Below are 23,869 nucleotides of genomic sequence, written 5' to 3' on the forward strand. Positions count from 1 at the left end.
GTCTCGCCCCTTGAGAGTGTTTCTACAGGGAATCACAACATTGAGCTGAAAGAAGCTGTAAAGCGCCGCTGCATTCAAATAGTTTATTACAAAACTCCAGACCTGTAGGTGAGCTCAGAAATGGTGCATGCACCGCCGGCCTCGTCGTCTTCCTCCAGTTCTACTTCAGCTCTGGGAGCTTGAGGTCGATGATTTGAGGTTTCCATGGAAACACGAGGAGGCTGCAGGTCATTGCCCAGAGCAGAGTTTCCTCCTTCGGTAGTTTGTTGCTCTGTGACCGCCGGCGCAACCGAAGGTTTGAGGGGAGACAAGGGGACAGAGTCCTTAACGGCAACAACACCTGGTGATGGGAAATAAATAAATAAATAAAAATAAAATCTATTCGCTTCATAATATAGACCTACTGTATTTTTTAAAAGAAAACACACAAATAAAACTAGTATTACTACTACTAATAATAAAAATAATGCTATTTCCAGTACTGGTGCTATTACTGCTGTAAACAAACACAAAACAATGTGTTTTCTAAAGTGCGACAACACTGACAATGTTCAACTGTGTTGCATAAATAAAACATCTGAAACTGCTTTTGTGTTCATTTAAGCTGCAGCTGAGTCCACTGACCACATGATGGCGCTCTCGTATAACTTAAAAGCATAGAAATTGTGCAGAAAATTAAAAAAAAGATAAACATCCCATTCGACCGTGAAATGTAAAGGCAGTTACACAATTTGCACATGTAAATGATTTCCCATTCCTCTTCCTGCCTCCAAGTCACAGCTGTACTTCACCCGTTGAATTTTAACCTATGGACGCCAGCAGGGTAAAATAAATCTGTGAGGGCCGTGATGAACATCACGACGCTGTTTAAGCTGTGCATCCAATTTATATAACTCAGATGAAATAAATCTAAATACGGCTGTGGCGTACGGCACTGCTGCTGTGGTGAGGCGGGCAGAGCAGCTGCGTGTGGACGCACAACTCTCTGAGGTGCTGACTTAATGATGACTTTTTGAGACATATCTGATGCCTCGGTGCACAAGACGGATCTCTATATGTGTGTGAGAGGGAGTGTTAAAAATAAGCCCAGCTGTCTCCCTGCTGGGGATTAGGTTTGAGGGTAAATGTCTGGCGACGTGGTCACAACCACAGTTAAAGATTTATCACGCATTATCAACCGATTGAAAGATTTTTTAAGAATGTGACTGAGAAACAATTGAAACATCAAAGCGAGAAAAGAAAAAAAAAGATGATGTATGTATGAAACTCACACTATTCTTGTGATCCTTTTCTCCAAATCAGCCACTGACACTCAAGGCCAAAAGTGACTAATCAGTTACCATGCCAACTGATTCAAATATGAATTGAGAGGAAATATTGGAAAAAAAAAAAAAAAAGGAGAGAGAAGGAGTCGAAAGTCTTAGGAGCGAGTGGCGACAGCTACCATGGAAACAGAGTCAGCAAAAAGCCAACAAGTGATTGAACTCGGGGTGGAAGGAAAAAAAAAACAGGGTGTTTTTCATATAAATATGAAGCAGGAAAAAAAAAAAAAAAAAAGAACACGGAGGCAAAGAAGCTGGCAGCAGAATCAGGAGACATGAAACATTCAGATATTACCGGATGCACCTTCAGCAAAGTACTGGTCAGCAGCAGAATGAATTTATCATAATTCATCTTGTCGTGTGGCACAGTAAAGCAGTTTATACAGGCCCAGACCAGATGGCAACGGATCTAGTTATTATAAATAAACATAATATATGATAATTATCGTAATAAAATATGAATCAAGGGAGTTTTTCCACTCTTGAGTCCTCTTCATGAATAATGAGCGATGAGCAAACAAGCAGAAAAAGAAGGCGTGATTATATAATGTGTGAAACTAATGGTAGTCTACGGGCTGTTAATATTCATACCTGTATCCTTAACTGACTTTAATTAGGCTTACTGTATTAATATCTGAACTAATTCTCTTTTGTTAATATATCAAAGATGATGATACAGAAACACAGATGTGCTGTACACTTTAAACACATCATTCACAATGTGTGAGATGTCTAAGAAACAACGCTCAGTTAATAAATAAACCTGGAATCAGGTGGAGAAACACAATATTTTTATCTGTAAGAAATCCTGAGCTCATCCATCCTGATATTTCCTACTGAAGGCACAACACAGCTGCTCCACTGCTGCTGCTGCTGCTGCTGTTTCGTATTTGTAATTCTGGTGTGCCTTCTGTCCCGTTAGCTCACATTCAAGCCTCTCCTTAGATGAGGTTATTCACACTACAAGGTGCTAGATTCCTCCGTGGCCACGGCACGCGCACGCAAACACACACTCGTGCGCGCACAGGGCAGCCTCCCCCACGTTACGCAAGTGTCGACAGGTCTGTTTATCTTCGGCGCGCAACCCCATCTTCAGCACCTCCACCAACAGTATTTTTATCTGCACGTCTGTGCACGTGATGCTGAATGTTTATTCAACAATAAATCTCGACCGGTCAGCTCTGCCTTGAAGGATCGCGTCAACGAAATGTAAAGCAGAATTTTCCTCCAAAGCAAATTTCTACATGATTCCATGCAAAGTTCCACGAGGTGAAGTGATGCGTTGTGAAAAACTGTTTTGCGTCAGCAGTGGTAGAACATCTCTGTGTCCGGTAGATTTTCGCTTAATCCTGAACGCTCTCGTCCACCTGCCCTTTGGTCTCAAGTGAATGAACAAGCAGGATCAAATGTGCTGGTTCTAAACCTGATGGGGATTCAGTGTCAGGCTCAAGGACAAAGCAGAAACGTTACACTAAAGGCACCCATCAGAAGAGGGTAACACAGTTATGAAACTGCTGGTAATGACAGTTATTAAGTGAAAATTATGATGAGATATTTTAACAAATAATTAAATTATCATCAAAACATTTCCATTTTTTAGTATTATTGATATTAAAAACACTTTATTTTTTTAACATTTGCTAGTTTAACCCTTAGATGCATAAATGGGGTCAAACATTCTGTAATATATATATATGTGTGTGTGTGTGTGTGTATTATCTCTTTTTATCATTTAACGTTCCATGTATTCCTCAAATAAGTTGTGGCCATTTGGATTTGTATCTTCACTGCATATTTTGAATCAGTACCACACTTTTCCATACATTTTCTATGGAACATCAAAGGTTAATCCTAGGAACATAAGCCTTTTATCAACTGAGGTAGTTTATTCTTTTGTTGAGGAAAATATAATAAAAAAAACAAAACATGATCTTTAACCAAAATGAAAGAAATTTCTTAATAAAATGCACTGATTCTAATTGGGGTCATTTAGTGTAGGTATTGGTGGGTCATGCATCGAAGGGTTACAAGTGTGGAGACAAGAAAAAGCTCCCAAAACCAAATAATTATTCTGTTTCTCATGCAAACATAAAACACAGCATGCACTTTACTGTAGCTGTTATGTTTTTTTAATGAGTAGCACAGTGTACAATGTAGCTGCTCAGACACACATAGTGCATTTGTGCTCTGCTCTGTCACTCAGACACACACACAAACACACACACACAGAAGTAGTCTCTGGAGAGTCACTGGATATTCGGAAGATTACATTTACAGTTTGCACCCAGACGGTTGCCACAGCAGACCTGGCAACCCAACTACGGGGCTCAGCGAGCACACACATGCACGTGCATGTTGGTTTGACTGTGCTGTTTAAAGCTGCACTTAGGAACATGTATAGGCCTTTGCTCAGGACTTAATTTCATAGAGAGACTATACAACACTTGCTTAAAACTACACTGACAATTAACCACTCATCTTACTCTGTTCCAGTGTATTGGCTCCAGCGATGCGCCCCCCGTGTCCCACCAGTCGCACAAAAACATCTCGTGCAGTGTGATTGGCTATGCGTAGGTGCAGGCTCCGCCGGGTTGTGATCTTCACCTGGCACCTCAGGGAGGCCTCAGCCACCACTATTGATGCCGCTCGCTCGTCCGCCGCCTCCCCCGGGTGGAAGACTTCGAGAGGCCCGGCCTGTCCCTCCTCTATGCCCTCAACCTGCAGTCCCTCCGGTGCCACGTCCAGTGCCCCCGTCTTGCCCTGGCCCCCGCAGCCCAGAGCGTCGCCTGCTTTGGAGCGGTCGCTAACTGCCAGCTCCAAGCTGCTCTGTATGAGGCCGCCTCCGATGTCGCCGCCGTTCCTGTGCTCAAGAAGCTCCATCGTTCAGACTGACGACAAACCTCTGACCAGCTGTCCGTGGAAAGGCCCCCGCACCCTGACCGAGCTCAGGCACACACCCATGAGCACAGACTGAGAGACGGCAAGAGACGTACACCAGACGCATTCTCTCTCTCTCTATCTCTCTCTTATACATAGACTTGGTGGACCCTCCTGCGAATGTCAGTGATGTTAACAAAGAGTGGAGAGGGCATTAGAGGAGGATCAGGCCCAAAGCTGCAGTTTCTATATATAACCTGGTGGTCCTGGCTGCAGAGGGGCAGCTAATCTAACTCTGATTACGGAGGGGCAGGCCTGACCCAGGGCAGGATGCGGATCACTTTCTTTCCTCTGTGCAACTTCTTCTTTCTCTCTCACGTGCCCCCTACAATACCCGCCTGTTCACTTGTAAGTATACCAGCACACAAGCACTTTCGTTTTTTCCCCAAGTTGTGACGCGGCACCGCGCATGAAGACTCAGCTGTGAGCCGAAGATATGTGGTGTAATCTCCGTGATGATAGCCTTACCAAAACACAACCAACGTGTGTGTGTGTGGATTTTGGTAGATGGGGGAACAGACTGTACAAGCAGAACAAGGTCAGCGCTGTCCTTGGGTCAGCTTCCTGTTTCCCCTCTAATGGCTGAGATTAGTACTCTGAATATAGACGGTGATCCTAGACCATCTCGAGGACACTTTATCCCAAAGTCCTTGCAGCAGCCTTCTTAAACCAGTCAGCACTTCACTCTTTGCAAGCGGGGTGGTGACTGAAACAAATGTGCCGTCCGAGGATGAAGTGTTCCCTCACAGTAAAAATAATTTTTCTCAAATGCAGACAAAAACACATGCAAGACAATTCTTCCTCGTTCATCACGGCCATGGTCACGGCCATCGCTGGGAAGTAGACGGCAGAGGGACAGGGGCACCATTTCTGTAAGCTTTGGCGCAATCCGACAAGCACGCCCACTTCATGCAGTGACTTGTAGGCTGAGAACAATCTCAAGCTCCCTTTGCGCATATTCATATTTCTTCACCGTTGGTGTGCACAGCTGAACAAAACGACTGCCTTCAAGGAGAGTCTAACAAAGATATCAAGGCTTTTCCATCCATTAAAATTAATTTAAAACGTTTCATATCTTATTTAGTAACGGTGACTGGAAGTGCATCAGGAAACAAGGCATTTTCAAATTGAATCTCATGTTATTACTCAGCCTGTATCCTGTCGGCGGCGCATGGAGCCCTTGATTTGATGACTACCTCCTGCCCCTCCCAAATTACCCGGCCGAGAAAGAAGAGATGGTTCGTTCTGCAGCTCTTTGACCCTGAGCCAAGAAAGAATTGATTTTCCCCTAAATGGGATGAGGGGAGATTTGGAAAAGACTGTCGGAGAGAGAGAGAGAGAGATCGAGAAAGGCTCTTAAAGCGAGTGGATGGGCATGAATTCTGGCAAAAGAGGCGTGAGAGAGAAGGAGTAAGTCTATCAAATGTGTGGAGGGAGTGGAATTAGACCAGCGTGATTTGTACTATGCATGTGTGGAGGCCTAAACAGCGTGGCTCAGGTAGAAGTGATGATGGATGGATGGAGAAAACAAGAGCTAGAGGGTTCAACAATAATTTGAATGTTGCTGCTTCAGTCGGTGTTTTGTCTACTCTGCCCTGAGTTTTGTCTCTCAGGCTACCAGCTCCTCTATGTGGCTGTGATTGGCAGCGGCTCAGTCTGAGAATATTCAGACACTACTCAGGGCTCTAAAGGTAAAGACGTGTCATGCATATCGCTAAATGTTTAAAGATAACATTGGCTTATAAACATAACTGAACATCAGTCAAAGAGGCAGCAAATAACAAAGTATTCCTAATTCTATTGCATTTTCATCTATGTTATTTTGGTCGAATAACACCACCGTTACTTCTAAGGTTATAAACTTAACTTACTTAACTTTTCCTGCCTCCTCTTCTTACATCCATTGTCTATAACCCGACCTTCCCTTTGTCTCACATTCACCTTCCTTTCCCTCGCGGCATTCGTCCTCCCTAACCTCTGCTCGTTCCCTCATCCCTACAGTCCATCTCCTCCTCTCTCACATTCTCTCCATTACTGAGCTCATATGGTTTCGAGTAACCTCACCCCATGCTCCCTTTATTCCCCCTAACAACAAGATTTATGCTTCGATCAGATAATAGGTTGCCGTGGAGAGCGCCAGGATTAATAGCGGGAAAGAGGAAAAAGTGACAAAGAGTGACGATAACATGCAAAGAAAAGGCATGACGGAAACACTAAAACCTACAGTGTTGTGGGTACCTTTTATGGACTTCATAAATACACAGTGGGAAGGTTGTGTCCCGGGACAAAGCCTGATAATACCAACTATCCTCTGCCGCTTCATTGGCTTTTCTACCGGACATTTCTGCTCTGCTTTTACAGCTTATAAACAGATCCTCCTATTATTCTATCTCACGGGGAAAATACTAACTAAATATGATAATATTATGCTTGAAATTCCTTATTAATTTCCTATATCCTTCTGTTATGACACTAGTTTTAGGGAAAATACAGTTCATACTCAGCTAATGAATTTGGATCAAAGACTTCTGTGCACAGAAATTCCCGCTGTAATTCATATCACATTATGCAGGTCTCCCTTGAATATCTCATGTAATAAATATAACAAATATGTCTTGGCTATCGTGTTATATTGCTCAGTTCTGTCAGCTTCGCATCTCATATCGTAAACCCATAATCATATCGTAACTTCATACAAACTGCTTAAATGAATGATGCTATTTGAGTTCAAAAAGTTGAGGCAAAAGAAATCAAACTGTGAAAAAGTGTTGAAAAAATGCTTCAAACAAAGGAGAGGTGATGTGTTTACTACGTAAGTGTAGTCTGTACACACGCGTGTCATAATGATGCAACATCCGCACAGAATAAATAACAGCAGCAACATGCACAGAGGCACACAAGGCTGTAAACACAGACAGACACCTCGGAGCCGAATAAAATGCTTCTGACTGAGTTCTCCTCGAGGATAACACAAACTGCTGTGTTTTTCCGTTGCAATGAAGGGTACCTCACACACAAGAAAGTCAGACACGTGGGCACACAGACGCACACAGGCATGGTGGGATCCTTGGGGAGGATCATGAGGAGGGTATTTTTAGTGTGCTGCAATTGGTGTCTCCAGGGAGACAAGAGTGATGGAGGGATGGGAGCATCAGCTGCTCAATTAACGCACTCCGTCTGAGCGCTGTGCATGCAGTTCTTGCACAGGGGAGACCCCATGTGACTTTCTGGAGGTCCGTGACAAGAGGGCATGAGTGTGTGTGGGTTTTTTACCGGCGTCTGCTGCCGTCTCTTCGTATTCGTTGGTGGAGGGCAGCGCGGGAACCAGAGGTTCCATATTCATGATGAGGTTTTTGTGGCTGAGGGAGTTGAAACTTCGACTCTGACCAAACTGGGCTCTGAAATAATGACAATGCAATTTGCTCTGTGAGATGTGATGATGAAATAAGAAGAAAAGTGGAGCAATAGTGCAGAAAATGTGGGGACTTTTTAAAAGTCTGTCACTTGCCCTCACCTGCGCACTTCCGGTGGCTCTCTCTGAATCTTGGAGCTGGCTTCTATCACCTCCTTGGCTACTCTTCCACTAACAGAGAGAAACAAACAATTATGGCAAGGAGGATAAAGAAAAAAAATAATGACGGTGGCAGCTTCCTGTTTCAGTCAAATACTGTCTTAAGACTTGATTGGTAAAGTCTAACATATAAAGCTGAAGATAAAGTAGTTGAGGTAGTCATGAAAGAACACGTATTTGATTTGGGTTTTGCTGTTGTTGCTCGTGATCAGTGTCGACTGAGCAGACAGCTTCCTACCACCACTCAGCAGCTCCATTAATCTGATTGTTGAGCAATTTGAGTTTCTGGATTCTGACCACTCTGTTTCAGGCCCAGCGAGCTGCACCCTCCCACCCATTAGTCTATTGTTGCTGAGATTGATGGCCGGGTAGTAAATTAGAGGGTGAAATAAAACATTGGGCGTGGTGGGCATGCGCTTCATATCTCCGGAGAGCCAGCGTCTATACCACGTGCTGGAAAATGCCAGAATCAGAAGAACCAACACAAGCTGGATAAAGACCTGATCTGCTTCACACAAATTGCCTCCACTTGCGGGGATACAAATCTTCTCTCTGTGTTGCGTTCGCACAAATGACCAATTCCCATATTTCAGAACAAACTCTGCTGTATTTTATTACTCATCACTGAGCCCTTAAGCCGAACTGCTTTAGCTGGCTGATGAAATGGAGCAGACTGTAAGTGTAAGCCTGGTAAAGAGCTTTGTCTGAGAGGAAAATCAGGGCTTACATGGCTTCAATAACAGACTATATAGAAGCTTTCCTGTGATATTAGGGTCAGTAAATCACAGAAGACCAGGATATAGGCTCTGATCTACAAAGAGGAGGAGAAGTGCTTGTGTCTGCGGTGCTTTGAGGAGTTCACTGGTACACTGAGTCAATGTGTAAGATTTGAAAGGTTAAGACAAGTTGGCCGTGATTCAAGTAGTAGAGGGATCTTTGTTTCATTGCCAACACCTGGAATTTCACAGCAAAGGACTGAAAGACTGGTGCTTCAATATATTCAGGTAATCAGCACTACATCTGCCTCTCTTCTTACCCTGATGGTCCATCACTCTGGAACAGGGTAAATCTGGACTCATCAGACCACATGACCTTCTTCCATTTATTGCTCCAGAGTCCAACTGTTATGCTCCCTAGCAAACTGAAACCTTTTTTTCCCGGTTAACCTCACTGATTAGTGGTTTTCTCAAGGCTACACAGCTGTTCAGTCCCAATCCCTTGAGTTCCCTTCTCAGTGTACATGTGGAAATACTCTTACTTTCACTATTAAACATAGCTGTTGTTTTTCTTTGATTTTATTTCACTTTAAATGATCGCTGATCACCATCAAGGATTTTTTTTCTTCCCCACTATCGTTCCAGTTTTTAATAACGCATCAGACAGTTCTTTACCCAATTTAAGTAGTTTCTGCTTCAATCTTCTTAGATGTTTTCTCTGCTTGATGCATCCCAATGATTTGACTCTCCTCAAACATCTTTTTCACAAGCATGGGATGTGTCTTTCCACATCCACATGTTTAAGAAATGAGAAGCAACTCATTGCATCAGTTGGGGTTAAGTAACTTGTTCCCAGTTGAAAGGTCAGTATAACATAGGATACTAGTACTTACTTGCTTAGTTAAATCCAGGTGGCAACTTTTTTTGGCCAGGCAGTGTATATCAACATTGTTACTAATTAATTTCCAACATAAATTTCTCTCTTTCTGTCTCCCTCTGTGTCTGGTTTCCAGCTGCCTTCATATGGGTTCTCCTTGCTTTCTTTTATCACAAATGATGGACTGTCACAATTCAGTCTTTTATTGTCTACGAAAATATGCACACTTGAACATGAACAATAAATTGTCTCACCTGTATCTGAACCTGCTGCCTTTGAAAAAGATATTACTGCTTGAAACCGTTTTTATCTGACTCGACTTTGCACATCTGTCAGAAGAAGAGAAAAAGAAACGGAGAAGGAGACACAAGAAAAAATCACGTCATTACTGCATAGCATTCAGAACACTGACTCTTACAAGCTCCAAGCCTTAGCACAACATGTCTACCTTAACCTGGAGTTCACATAGCAGCAGTGTGTTCCTGATTACAGTCTATTCTGTCAGTGCACGGAGCAGGAGGATGTTTCAAGGTGTGCCATTTTAAAACTATGCTGTAGGTCAAACCTTCATTCAGGGATCACTTAGCATGCCACGCCAGGCTGCAGAGCAGCAGAGACGGTGCCAGAGTACAGACACACACCTCTGCTCTCGCTGGCGTTTGAGGGACCATGTGTTCGCCAGGCTCTGCCCGGCTGCCATTTACAAACTCAATTCACTCTGATTTGATTTAGCAGCTCTGATGCTTGTCTGACATCTGAGATGACATCCACTCCTACCTCGGCCTGCCTCTCAGAGACACCCGAGCTGCTGTCATTAAGACGTCAATATCCAGGGTGATACAGAGAGGAGCTACAGTCACGAAGCTTTATAGCTTCTCTGTTAACATGTGCATTATCTGTATTTAAACTGTAGTAGATGTGTACAGGAAAAAAAAAACTAAGGACCTATTTAAAAACTGAGAAATGTGAAAAAAGTATTAATATTAGAGAGCAGCAGACCTTGAGGTAGACCTTCAGACAGTTCGTTAGAGGAAGGCCACAGCAACGAAATCATTCTTATTTTAAACCTTTGGAAATTTTAATCTCCTTCCAACCTGGTTCCTCTACATTAAAGCTGACCAGCTGTTCACAGCCATTGATCCTTCTTACCCACAATTTCTTCACATCCTTTGCTCCTTCATGCCATTGATTTCTGTTCTCTTTTGTTTATTCACAGCTTCTCCACAACTCTTTTGTTTCTCGGATCAACAGTGAACTTCTCAACATTAGCTAGATGTCCCTGCGTGCAGGAAGCATTAGCTCAAGTTTCAGGGGAAGCTGACTGGATTCAGCTGCTGTTTTGTGCACAAGCAAAAGTTCACAAGAGTTCATGAAGCTGCTTTGCTAAAAATTTCACTGAAACTTGACCAACACACACACACAAAAAAAAAACTCATGCCTTTCATGTTTTGTCTCTTATCGCCAAACTTTCACCTTCACCCCGTGATTGTTTCCATTCCTGCCATGCCAGCAGGGTCAATAGTCTTTCCAGATCAGAGTGAAGCCCTCGGAGCAATCAGCTGCTCCCCAGTGAAGGACAGCAGCATGTTGTTGTGGGGCCACACACAGAGGCATTAAAATAAGATAAAAAAAAATAAAAAAAAGACTCACTGTGCTAAAAATAAAAGCTGAGATAAAACAGTTCTAGCCAGATGTGATGACACAAATGAATATATAATAAATTAATTCAATATGAAGCATGAACAAGAACTGCAGACTTTTGTTGTATTTTTGGGGTTTTAATAATCCTTCCAGGGTGAACTCAATATGTGTTTGTGTGTGTGTGTGTGTGTGTGTGTGTGTGTAGACGCACTTGTAAAAGGCCTGGTTCTCCACCCCGCACTTCCATAAGTGCTTACACGCAGCAGGAGTCGAGGTGTGAAATGTCAAGACCAGTTTCTTCTGCGCAGAAAATGACAAAGACGAGAGAGAGAGAAAGAGACAGTGAGGATGAGAAATGGGACGGCCGTAAAATGTGTGAATAAGGACAAGAGGAGAAGTGCTGAACACGACGAGAGGGAGCTGAGCAAAATGCTGATCCACAGACCCAAAGCTGAACGCTTAGTAAGAGATAAAGGAGATGGAGGGTTTTAGCCACTGTTCAGCAGTTAAAAAAACAAAACAAAAAAAACATTGAGCAGAACATGAGTCTTTTAGGACCAGAGGAGGAATTTATTCCTGTAAATGTTTCTTTTTTGGTCTCTGTGTCTGGTAACATGAGATGTACAAGATCAATACTGTTCAGCCATGAGGGCAGAGGGTGGAGCGAGAGGCTGAGAGGAAACTGTGAAATCGATGACATGAGAGTGAGCTACTGTAACACGTCAACAGCCACGGTGAAGTTCTTTTAAAAAACAATAAATATCGGGACCTTGACTCATGAACTGGTCCAGACGTCCTCGTTACAGCTGTTCTCTCAGCCCACTCGGTTAAGCTACATCGCTGCATTGCTCAGCCCCCTCCAATGTCGTGTATCAGATACATCAGGTATGCAGTTATGGTTTACGTGTGTGTATGTGTGTGTGTGTTTGTGTGGTCACGTATGTGTCAAAGTGCCTGAACTGCAATATATTGTTGAAAAAAATTGTCTTTGGTCCCACTTTGGCTGATGTCGTATTTTATGACCACACTCGAGATATGTACAAAACATTTACATGCACTATTAGAGAGATCATCTAGGAATACTTAATATGTGATTAATAAAATCAGAAATAACTCGTATCTTTGCAGTACCAGAAGATTTTCTTAGAATATTTTCATCTGGAAATTAAAATTGACACCAAAGTTGGGTCATCAGCTCAAGGTGGGACATGTATAGTAGGTTAAGGTAAACTGAAATGAGTGCAAAGAGGGAAATCGTGGTGTAACATGGTGGAAAACTCAGGGCAGACATCAACACACAGTTCAAACCATGACAAAATACGGTGAGAATGTATGAAAATGCACGCTGACATACCGTAAATACAATGACACAGTCAAAAAAAAAAAAAAATTGACAATTTTCTTGAACAGTGTTTGACATTTCAGATTAAAAACACAGACAACGGGTACAGATTATGCATTATAATGTTACATAATCCACAGTTCACTAACAATGGAGCTCTGAATTGTGATATACGGTAGTTGTACAGGACGAGGACAGAAACTGAAGTCACAGAACAAAACACGTTTAATGGCAAACAGACAAAATAATTGTTTGCAGGAATGATTTGCAAAAAACTTCAAATGAATTAATGCACTGAATGAAGTGACAACGAGGTGACAAATAACAGAAAAGGACAATGAACGACAGCAAACGGCTAAATAATTCTAAATAGTCCACTCATACGGTGAGGTGGGGGCAGGACTGCAGGGACGGGCCCAAGTCAGATTGAGGATTTAGGTACGACAAGGCTTTGTGCTGCTACCATTTCTCGTATTTACTCACCAGTGATGACTATGTTAACACACAGAGAGAAGAGACAGAAACACAAAGATAAAATCTTCAGCCCTCCATGAGTTGTCAAACAAACAAATAAACAGACAGACAGACAGACAGACGGACGAGTTAAGCAGCGATGAGAGAGCCGGTTTAAGCTTCTGTAATGAACAGAACAGTTATGAGACCGACTGAATAACTGACTAGTTGGTAGATTAAAGAGCAAACTGGCTTTAGGCATTCATCAGCTATTACAAAGCCACTTCAGGCAGAGTTATCGTGGGCTGCTATATGAATCTATAGCATCCGATTAAAATCCTGCAGAATGAAGAAAGCATAAAGATGAGGCACCGAAGCTGCTGCTCAGAATCTACCACACCTCTGCTGGATGGGAAACATCAAGCGCACGGATGAAGTGACGTGTCCCAAATGCAAGACACCCGTCTGTCTTAGTTTCGGGGAGAGGTTTTAATTTGAATTGGTCAAAGGTGCGAAGCAGCGAAGGAGTCTCATATTTGGGTCACAGTCGACACATAATGCGAGTGAGGAGGTTTGTCGTAACACACCCACCATCCTGTTACAGTGAATCCTGCCTGTTAGGGAGATCTGAAACAGCGACACACATGTACAGTGTGTGTGATGGTGGACAGGAGTACAAACAGTACAGTTTCTTAACACGTTTATCTGACGTAACCGTCACACACACACACACACACACAGAGGAGGGAAGAAAGGAGAGGACGGAGGTGGGGGGGGGGGGGGGAAAGAGAATGAAGGATGCAGAGTTCACTTGAGGTCCACAAACATTCACTGAACACAGATGTAACTGTGCGTCTACATCTACGTTTTACATCTGTTCTTACTGATGACTTCACTACAGGAGTACACGACTCAGCACCATAACGGAGGAAACCAAACATTTGCTTCAGCATTGTGAATCTTTGGGAGTCGTCACGCTCACCTCCTTCTGAATCCCGATCACGTAAAAGGTTTTTCCCTCGAACTTCAGCTTGCTCACGTCAGCCCTGCGGAGAACAGTGGCATTACAGGATACAGGAATAAAAACTATTATAAGATGAGAAGCATGTAAAATGAATGAATAGTGCACTGTGAATATTTGCAAAAACATATCACGATGAGTTTCAAGTTTAAAGTGCTCTTTGTTCCCATTTTAAGCTTCAGAAACCTATATATTGTTATTTTTTCCTCCTCCTTTATATTACTTGCCTGCACCACCTGTTAGTTGGACTTCAAAGCCTGTACTGACCTTAGGAAATATTGTCCATTTTTATAGACTACTAATAAACTATAAATGTTGCGGAATCGATGTGTTTGGTTAAGTCAAACATTGTCTGTGGGTATTTATTTACGGATATATATATATGTGTAATTTAATATTATCAGATGCTACTTAATGTTCTCCTCCAAATCAATAAGAGCAAGCAAGATAAAATCATTATGTTTGTCTAGAAACTAAATACTACATGTAAAGCCACCCACTGGTTTGGCAGGGCTCATTTTAAATAGCTGGTCTTAAATCTTTAATCTTCAGCATCGTTTCAGGGATACTTTGGTTAGATTTGACAGAGGCTACACATTTAATGACCACATATAAAGACACATCATTTTGTACCATTTGAGGAGGTGGATCCTCTTGTTTCCCTGGAACACCACAAAACCCGTGGCCGTGAACCCGAGGAAGGCAGTGGAGCCCGTAAAGTCCTGAAAAACAAACACGTTACATATGATGCAGGGTGGAGGTAGGGTCATTAATTATCTCCATACTGATGACACCTGCACAAAATCAAGTCTTTCAAAGTTGAACCCTTCAATGAACATCAAGAACAAGTCAGAAAAAAAAAAGTTTTAGATCAGATCACAATATGTTCCCGGCATTGATTTAAATATCTGTAAATCTCCTACTCTCTGTCAACATGTCTCTCTGTATGTAAATCAGTTTCCTTTAATTATGTGCTCACAACATTTTGTTTTTGCTTGCGTTCTCAGATTCTTGATCCTGACAGATTTGTTTGATACAACGACAGCTATTCTCAGCCAACCGAATTATAAACAGCTCGTCTGACGAGAGTGGAGCAGATAAAGGGGATCTTCTCTGAAAGACAGTCTGATCATGATAGGGTTTCACACTCTGAGTGATTGTACAGAGAGGGGGAGAGGAGGAAGAGCGATCTGCGAAATACAGTTTTACAGATTCAGTCTGTTCTACCTGCCATGCCAGCGTGAAATGTAATATTAACAGTTTACAAAAGTCTACTAATAGTATAAAGATGTAATCATAAACACTGACTCATTAAAGACCTGACGTGTCTTTCTGAATGTGACGATCTGACCTTCCTTCACTCATCTCATTTATGTTTCCTCCTTTCTGCTCTTCTTTTGTGACCTCTTAGCTACATATAATCCTGCTTCATTAATCAGTCATGCATGAAAAGCTACACTGACAATTCATCTTTAATTGATAATAAATAATAAATAACTTCTGTTTCTTAGAGTCACAACAGTAAGTGTAACTTTGCACTTAAAGCTTCAGTCTTAAATATTTAGATTTTAATCTATGTTATATCACTGTCTATCTCTAAGTAGCACAAATGTGCATTGTAATGTGGGTGTGTTTCCGTATAGATATTGCAAATAGATACTGTAAAAAGTATTAAGTTACCGTCAATGTAACCTCTATATTCAGATGCCTAGATATGAATGCTGAACTGTGATCACATGATTGACGATTGCTGATAAAAAAATTTTTAAAAAAGTGCCTGCAAACCAAGACAATGGTTATTTCTGTTGCATTTTGACAGCAGACCAGTTTCAAATCTGTTTTGGGGGAACAAGAAGGAGCAGTCACAGTGAGCTGTTGGATGAAGAGCTGCACGCCTCCAACTTCCTTTCAGTGTGCAGCTTAAAATCAGACCTCAAAATGACAGCAAAGAGTCAAATGTTGTCTGACTTTAAGTGCAATTCCTGACTTTATCACTGCAGTTGTTTCCTAATCAGTCGGGGCTCGACAAATATTTACTGTCATTTTAATAAACTGCAACAGCAGATACTAAAGCTGCGCGCTGAGAAGGATGGTTGAAATGAATAAATTAATAAAATTTATTGAATATTAATAAATGGATGAAATGTTGGGGCCATGTTTATTTAAATTATTGCATACATATGCGTATACTTCTGACATGCATTTCTGTCAAATTTGCACGTGATAAATTACTGAGCCATGGGAACAAATTACCTTGCAAGGGTGAGGGTCGACTCCGTACGTTTCAAGGCTGTGAGCCCTTTGGAGCATGTTCAACTCTGCTAACGCAGCACACTGACCCCTAAAAGAGGAGAGGAGAGTTAGTTTTGATTGGATTAAATGTCAGACAACAAATCAATATGAATTGAACTGATCATTCTGTCAAACATCAACTTGGTTGTGTTAATTCCTTTGATTTAAAGATTCACATTGTTCCTCCAGGACGTAAATGCGGCACTTTTTATCTCCTTTATTATTTGCCAACCCAACACAGACGTCATATCATCATATTTCTCTAATCAGTTTCATATTTTTTGGCTAGGTTTTTGATCATCTGCGAACATGAAAGCAGAGATATTAACAGCGGCCACATATTTCCAGACGCGTTGACGCCTCTCTCGCCCACGAGTCTCTTAAGTGCTGCAAAGTTAAAGAAACGAGAAGGGAGACTCCAAACATCTGCTGTGAGTCAGCATTTAAACTGCATCTCTTTGTCAACACACGCACAAAAGGAAAAACTTAAAACACATTAAAGGGCTTCTTGACTATAAAAAAATAAAACTCCCAAACATGCAGAGCGCTCCCCGTCACCTGAAATGTCTCCACAGTTCAGTGTTAATCTGGAGGCCGTTAATCAGACAGACAGAAGGACAGACACTTGGCGTCATTTGCCTCTGTGCTGCGGGACCTCTTTGATGTTCTATGATCGCTGTAAGTGTGACGGTCACAAACCCCGCAACATTATTTATCAGCTGCAGTGATGTGGAAACAAGCCGATGGTGGATGTTTATTATTATTCCATGTTGACGACAGCAAGACAAGGAAAAGGGACAAAATTTGAAAATGTTTTCATGTTTTTTATTTTTATGATCATGCAGAAACCTATTGGTGCATTAAATCTCGACGAAAAAGGTCCAGACAGTGTTGAATGAGCTCCTGTAGTTAACCAGGGTTCATTGATACGTACTGTGACTGAGCAGTTTTCAAGCTCGCCAAAAGAAGGCCTTTTGTCCAAATTCAAATGAAGACAAGAAGATTAAAATTGTAGTTCTGAGTGTCTGGTTAAAAAAAAAAAAAAAAAAGCAAGGTGTTTAAATCTGGCCTGAAATAAATAATCCATGTTAATTTCTATGCAGATTTATTTCTGCTTTTGTTCATCAGCTAAATCTAGACTCAGAGACGTTCCTCGATGGATGACAAGTCTCTGGGTAGTAAAGTATTGTGTTTCTAGCCAGTACGGCAGACAGCCCTTTATTGTTTGTTTGAGTACAAAACTGTCTCTGTAGCCTGTTTGGAAAGCAAAGATCACAGGAGTGAGCATCCACACCTGTCACCGGTGTCAAACTAAACTCATGACAAAGGCCCTTCTCCAGACAACAAACAAAACCCAACCAGACACACACAAAAAAAAGTTTCTCTGTTACCTGAGCTCGTTCTTGTGTATTTCCATAATCTTCCTCTCCAGTTTGAGGGATTGTTTGGGGAACAGTTTGAAGTCTCTGATGTAGTCCGACGGGTGCTCCTCTGGGTCATAATCCCCGAGCTCGGCTGTAAGGAGAGCACGACAGGAGCATTTTAAAGGAACAATTCATAATTCATTTTGGGAGGTGCTTATGTGGCTATGGCGAGCAGGCCTTTTAGCTTGGCACAAATACAGGATGGCGGCTGGTTTGGCTTTACCCAGAAGTGACGATATTGAGCTAGAGGCCCTTTTAAAGGTTTCAAAAAATGTGTTACATGTCATTTTCACATAGAAATAAGGAATAAGTTGTATACAGATAATTTGGAGTCTTGTTACCATAAGAGAGTGTAATAGATGTATAGGATATCAATCTGCTTATATAACACAATACAGTATATATAGGAAGTATATTTTTCAAATGATTAAATAAATTAAACAGATTTGTATAAACAGCAAGTTTACTAGTTATTTCCCTATGACATTAAAGGTAAGTAACATAACACATGAGTCACGTAACCCTTATTCATACATTTCCTCTTGAACTTTATCAGAGACTAATTTGTCCTTCAAATCCGCTCTTAATTAGCAGTCATGGTAAAGGTTAATTAAAGAATAATCCTCAAACTATTCTCCAGCTCTATAATCAACGCCCCTGTAAAGTGGGACAGGACCTGCCCCGGTTAATCAGAGGAGCCAATGATACGCCGCAGACACGCTGTGGGTTGAGATATCTCAGCCATTCACACTGCGCTCTCCGGGGATATGAGCCAATCAGAGCGTGTTAGCGGCACATCAGCCAGAAGGGTTTATGTGTATGATACCGCTCAGCTAATTCTTCTCTTAATCCGTATTAAAGCAAGTGGCTCTGCGCTGTGGTTCATCTTTAAAATGTTAAGTGTGAACTGACTGAGGAAAAAGACACCCCTGTTTATTCCTTCTCCCGGTGGTGCACGTCCATCTCTTGGTGATTTAAACTGGAGGATTACAACTACTGTCTGATGACCTGAAATGAAGCCGGTTAATGAGGCAGAGACCAGTCAAACAGTGAGAGTGACTGGAGTAAAGGACAGACATAGCTAGGGGCATCATATATTCCATCCTAGCTAGTTAAACGACAAGTGTTTACACACGTTGCACCACACAATATTATTATTAAATGTATACAGCTGGCAGGGTTAATAATAAGAATACATGGAGAAGCTTTACTTCGCTTAAGCAAAGAGAAATAGACAGGATGTGAATATCAGTTCCTGTTTAATACCTGACAATGCATAAATATTCTGTTATATTTCACAATAGATATTTTAATATATCAATTTAGTGATTTTTATATAGTAATATTTCACAACCACAAGTAGTCACTGGACCCTGAAACATTTTTTACTTTAACTTTCAACAGTGGGTCACAGATATATAATGGAAGTATAATTAAAATGTGACGCAACAGCAGATTTTGAGTTAGAAAACATATTATCAATAATGAAGCATAAAGAGCCAGAATGGAAAGAAGAAAAGAAATTTCTAAACCAAGCAGAGTGATGTTGGATCAAAGTATGTGTGTACCTCAGACCTGACAGAAGAGCTGTGTCCCATAGTCTTGTGTAATCTTAAAATATCAAAGTATTTAATTGTCAGTATTGTGTTTATCCTATGTGGGAGCAGCTTTGTTAACAATGACACCAACAGACTTAATAAACTGATTACAAAGGTTAGTTCTGTTACCGATAGCAGACTTTGAAGTGGTGGTGGACACGAGGACACTGAGCGAACTATTATCGATCATGGATAACCCCTATATCTATAAATCACTTATACATCGTGACAACATTTTCTGTAAACATTATCTTAACTACCTAAAATGACAGAAACCATCCTTGAAAAGAAAAGAAAAAATTCTCATGTATTTAAGTGTTTTAGTTCGGCCAAAGTCGCATCCAGAGGAGGTGGAGCTTATGATCTATACTACAGCCAGACACCAGGGGGAGCTCTACTTGCTTAATACCATCTACTATATAGATCTACAGTTGTTGAATGTAGGCTGTATTAGATTATGTGGCTGTCAATAGTCCTCACCCTGTATAATGCAGGCTCCCAGATACGCTGCTTCAGCGAAAGGACAGAGGAGACGACCGTGGTAGATATCTCTCTTTAGCTGGAGATACAGGAGGTACCTGGATATACACACAGAAACAAACAGTTGAGACCTGAGTGTGCACTTCGGGTCTTATTCAGATTGAGGGTTTACTTTTTATACAGTATGGTAGTGAGTAGTAAAAAAAAAATGTCTGACTGGTTATTCTTCTTGCATCAAAATTGGCATTTAATATGAACATTTAAGTGCATGTTGCCATAAAAAGTAAATTCCCACATTGTGAAGGAAAATACGTAGTGTATTTTCACAATCATACACACCCTGGACCAAAAAGATTTATGTCCATCCAGTGTTGCATGATGGGAGAGTCTGACCACTGTGCAAATCCTTCTCCAGCACATCCCAAAGATTCTCAATGGGGTTAAGGTCTGGACTGTTTGGTGGCCAATCCATGTATGGGAGTGATGTCTCATGCTGCCTGAACCACTCTTTCACAATAAGAGCCCCATGAATCCTGGCATTGTCATCTCAGAATAACCTGGTCCTTCAGTACGTTCAGGTAGTCAGCTGACCTCATTCTTTGGGTGTAATGTTGTTGAACCTGGACCTGAGCGACTGCAGCAACCCCAGATCACAGCACTGCCCCCACCTTCTCAAACAGACTAACATATTCCACAACCAGGCAGTGTACATTCAAATGGTTATTGGTACAAGTCATGAGGTAAATACAGCCTCAGTCCATGGTAGAATAATAAACTGTGGCTGTGTTGCCATGGCAGTTAAAGACACAAGATTATTTCCGTGGAAACATGGACCATACAGCAGAGACTGGTACTGTAGTCACCATGGAAACGGCTTCGGTGCAGACAAGTTTAGGCCTGCTGCTGACACGCTGATTTGCCTCGCGTTACCGTGGAGACACACTCACACACACAAAAAGACAGTGGTGCTGAAACTGGGGACTTGCGTGTGTTGTCATGGATACAGATGAGTTTCCAGATGAGGCAACAACAGAGACTCGCGTCCCCTGAATCGACTGGCTCAGTTCACTTGTTTCTGAACTTGGGAAGCAGCAGAAGAAAAGAGGAAAAGACTGAATGGAGTGAAAAGCCAACTTCTGTAATGAACCTTTATTTTATTTATAGAGCCAGTCTGCAGCATCATGTAGTTTTTATTGCATTGGCTTAAAAACACAGATATTTTCACAACCTCCTCAGTTGGAGTTAATTTAGTCATTGTCAGTTTTCTTTCACTTTTGAAGCTTCCTTCTTTCTCCGTCTTCACATCATTTTCTAATTTACGTCCTTGAATCTTGTTATGATCTTACAGCTACAGTATCTTTACACTTTTCTTGTTTCATGCAGCAGGAAGTTCAGACTCAGTTCTGGATTGATCAATGCTCATGTTTTTGTACTCTCAACTTGAAAGTTAAACTCAGATTTTTACCTCTTTTCAGTTTTCTCTGCCTACTTTTTTTTCTTTCTCGCCTTTCTCCTTCTCTCTTTATGTCTCTTCGCCCCTCACTCTATGGTTCATTATTCCCTTTCTCATTTACCGTATGCCGTTCACTTTGTGTAGGTCAGCGGCAACTGCACACGGATCACCCAGCAGGTTACAAACATACAGCGCTCTTTTAAGACTAAGCTTAAGGTCAAGTCTACCAAATATACCAATACTTAAAACTATTTTTTTTTTCTGTAAACACCTACTGTGCAGGCAGTGCACTTTAAATAGAGTTTTCTGCAGTAAATGTGCATAAAAGGTGGTGCTTAAATTTGAATTTTGGTCTCCTGAATGACATCAGATGAGCCCCCTCCATGACCCCGACCTCCCCAGCCAACTTCTACCAGGGCTGCATGAAAAATACAATATAGCTTTGGGATTTAAATGTGAGTTGCAGAACAGCCTAATACATTTCTTTGCATCTATTTTTGATAATTGGGGGAAAACTTTTGAGGAGGAAACTGAAAATAGCATCCTGAAAACTGGAGCACACTCAGCTCACACATTAGCATAAAAGATTCGGGATTTCAATTATGGAAAAAAAATAACTTGATATTGAGCACTCTGCAGGATTTCATCACTGACTGCAGTCTCTGCTATGCTGCTATAATGGTGACTCCTAGAGGAGTCTGGGATGAGGTGTTTTTTGTTTTTTTAAGATGCACTAATGAACAGACAATAAAATGCAGCCCTTCCAAACTGCAAGGACGAGACGGGAAAAGAAGCAACATCTTGAATACAAACAATGATGTGCATCTATTGTCATTATGTACTTAAAGTTGGAGAGAGAGAGAGAGAGAGAGAGAGAGAGAGATGTCCAAGTGAATTGAGAGATTTGGAGAGACACAAGAAGGAAGAGAGCGAGCTGAGTTAATGGCAAGAAAAAAGATGGACAAGGAGCAGAAGCCTTAGTGGTGAAACTGAATAGAGTGGAGAGATTTGAATAGTGTGAGAAAGAGAGGGAGCAAGATGAGAAAGCAGGGTGGAAGGAAAGGAAAGGACAGAAAGTGAGTGATGAAAAGAAGCAGAGATGGTGATACATGACAGCTCAGATGAAGCAAGAGTGTCTGCTGAGTGAGCATTTCAAATGATCACTACGCCTGAGTGTGTGTTTTGGCGGTGGCCGTGGTGAGGATGTGTGCACATCTATTATCTATTTATTACATACGTGTTTGCCACTAAGGCCACTAAGGGTTACTCTAATCCGACCACTTTTTTCCCAGTAACGAGCAATCTAACGCGTTACTATTTCCAAACCAGTAATATTTTTCCCATTTTATACTTTTGCATTCTTCTTGTGTCTCGGGGAGTGACGTCACCACGTTTTCAGCATGAGGGCAACTCACATGTAATACCACGCGGCTACACAAACGCAGACAACAGTGGAGGGAGGAGAGAGATGCGCGTTTTCAAGCTGGAAATGCCACCACTGGAGTAGCTGTTAGAGGTGCAGCTTAGAGGCTGAAGGGACAGAGGTTCGCCTCCCCAAAAAAATTAAAGTCAAGAGTCAAGACTTTGCAGCAAAACCAGTAAATTGGGGAGAGTTGAAGGAGTTGGTAGTAAGTTGCAGAGGAAATGCTACATTTCTGATAAAAAGATGTATTTTATTTATTTATAAATTTATTCAAAATCAAGTTACTTTTTAAAAACATGAAAAGTAATTTTCAAGTGACTGTGTTAACACTGGTCACCACTCAAACTACTACTACCGGACCAGTGAAACTTAACCATGGTGCTGGTTGGTTTGAATAAAGAGACGCTCTCAACAAAGCAAACAGATGCATTGTTTCCCCCCCGAAAACATGAATCTATGCATATATATATAAATATATATATATATATATATATATATAACAAAAAGAGGATAGATGTAGGCTCGCCAACACTTAAGTTGTGCTCTAAACAAGACATGGTTCACATGGATTCATTCACAATCGCAGATACCAATGTGAGTGGTCATTAAGTGGGTACAGTTTTAAGTTTACCTTAACACCAGACCCCAGACAGAAAATAATTAGTCCCCAGACCCCCTGAGAGTATATTTTGTTTTCTGTAACTGTATGAATTGTGTCAGGTCACTAAACAAGAAAGACACTTCGGATGGATTTGTTGATTTCCAATGCCATAGTATTCTTCTACGTGCAAGCAGCGTCCTAAAAGCAATTATGTTTTTATAACTTTTCCTTTATATGGTATGTTTTCTGTCGATGCTAACAAATATGGCCGTAGCTACATTGGGTTGAAGATCGGTATTCAAAGCTTCTGACAACATTTAAAAGACGGTAAACCACTAGGTTATCTAGGCTTGAATCAGCACAAATGTCCATCACAGCTTGCCTCTGTGTCTGGATATATTGTTTAACCGCTCTCCTCTTACGTTTTATCCTGTCTACGCTCTGTGTTTTACCTGGTGAGCTCCTCCTTGATCTTCATGGGCTCGTGAGGGTAAAACTTGACCCGGAAGCACATGGTGTATGGCTGATGAGCTGCTGGAGAGACGGGACACACAACGATAAGAAGAAAATGTTATTTTTAGACAATCATGGTGACAGTAAAGAAAGTTAGACAGGGCTGACATCCATTACTAAAACATGAGAGAACCTTGAGGGAAGTAAAAGAGAGGGACCCAAATAGGGGATTTTAAGAAAGACAGGAGAGGGAGAGTAAAAAAGA

General features: G+C 41.5%; 1 protein-coding gene across 6 annotated transcripts in view; it reads right to left on the reverse strand.

Annotated features, from left to right (window-relative positions):
• frmd3 (FERM domain containing 3) overlaps positions 1-23,869 on the reverse strand; it is a 51,862-nt gene that overhangs the window by 4,882 nt on the left and 23,111 nt on the right. Inside the window, exons 4-16 of one of the 6 annotated variants that reach the window (XM_047592365.1) lie at positions 23,604-23,682; positions 19,675-19,772; positions 17,564-17,687; positions 16,134-16,221; positions 14,514-14,602; positions 13,842-13,905; positions 13,451-13,486; positions 12,890-12,898; positions 11,276-11,364; positions 9,678-9,752; positions 7,774-7,842; positions 7,533-7,657; positions 103-340 (exon numbers count right to left, since the gene is read on the reverse strand). In XM_047592365.1, the coding sequence (XP_047448321.1) occupies positions 103-340; positions 7,533-7,657; positions 7,774-7,842; positions 9,678-9,752; positions 11,276-11,364; positions 12,890-12,898; positions 13,451-13,486; positions 13,842-13,905; positions 14,514-14,602; positions 16,134-16,221; positions 17,564-17,687; positions 19,675-19,772; positions 23,604-23,682 (1,183 nt within the window). Of the gene's footprint in view, positions 1-102; positions 341-7,532; positions 7,658-7,773; positions 7,843-9,677; positions 9,753-11,275; positions 11,365-12,889; positions 12,899-13,450; positions 13,487-13,841; positions 13,906-14,513; positions 14,603-16,133; positions 16,222-17,563; positions 17,688-19,674; positions 19,773-23,603; positions 23,686-23,869 lie in introns of all 6 variants that reach the window. The other 5 variants (XM_047592363.1, XM_047592367.1, XM_047592366.1 and 2 more) reach the window with 5 other exon arrangements.

The sequence above is a fragment of the Mugil cephalus genome, chromosome 8 (genome assembly GCF_022458985.1).
Source record: "Mugil cephalus isolate CIBA_MC_2020 chromosome 8, CIBA_Mcephalus_1.1, whole genome shotgun sequence".
In the NCBI taxonomy this organism is placed as follows: domain Eukaryota; kingdom Metazoa; phylum Chordata; class Actinopteri; order Mugiliformes; family Mugilidae; genus Mugil; species Mugil cephalus.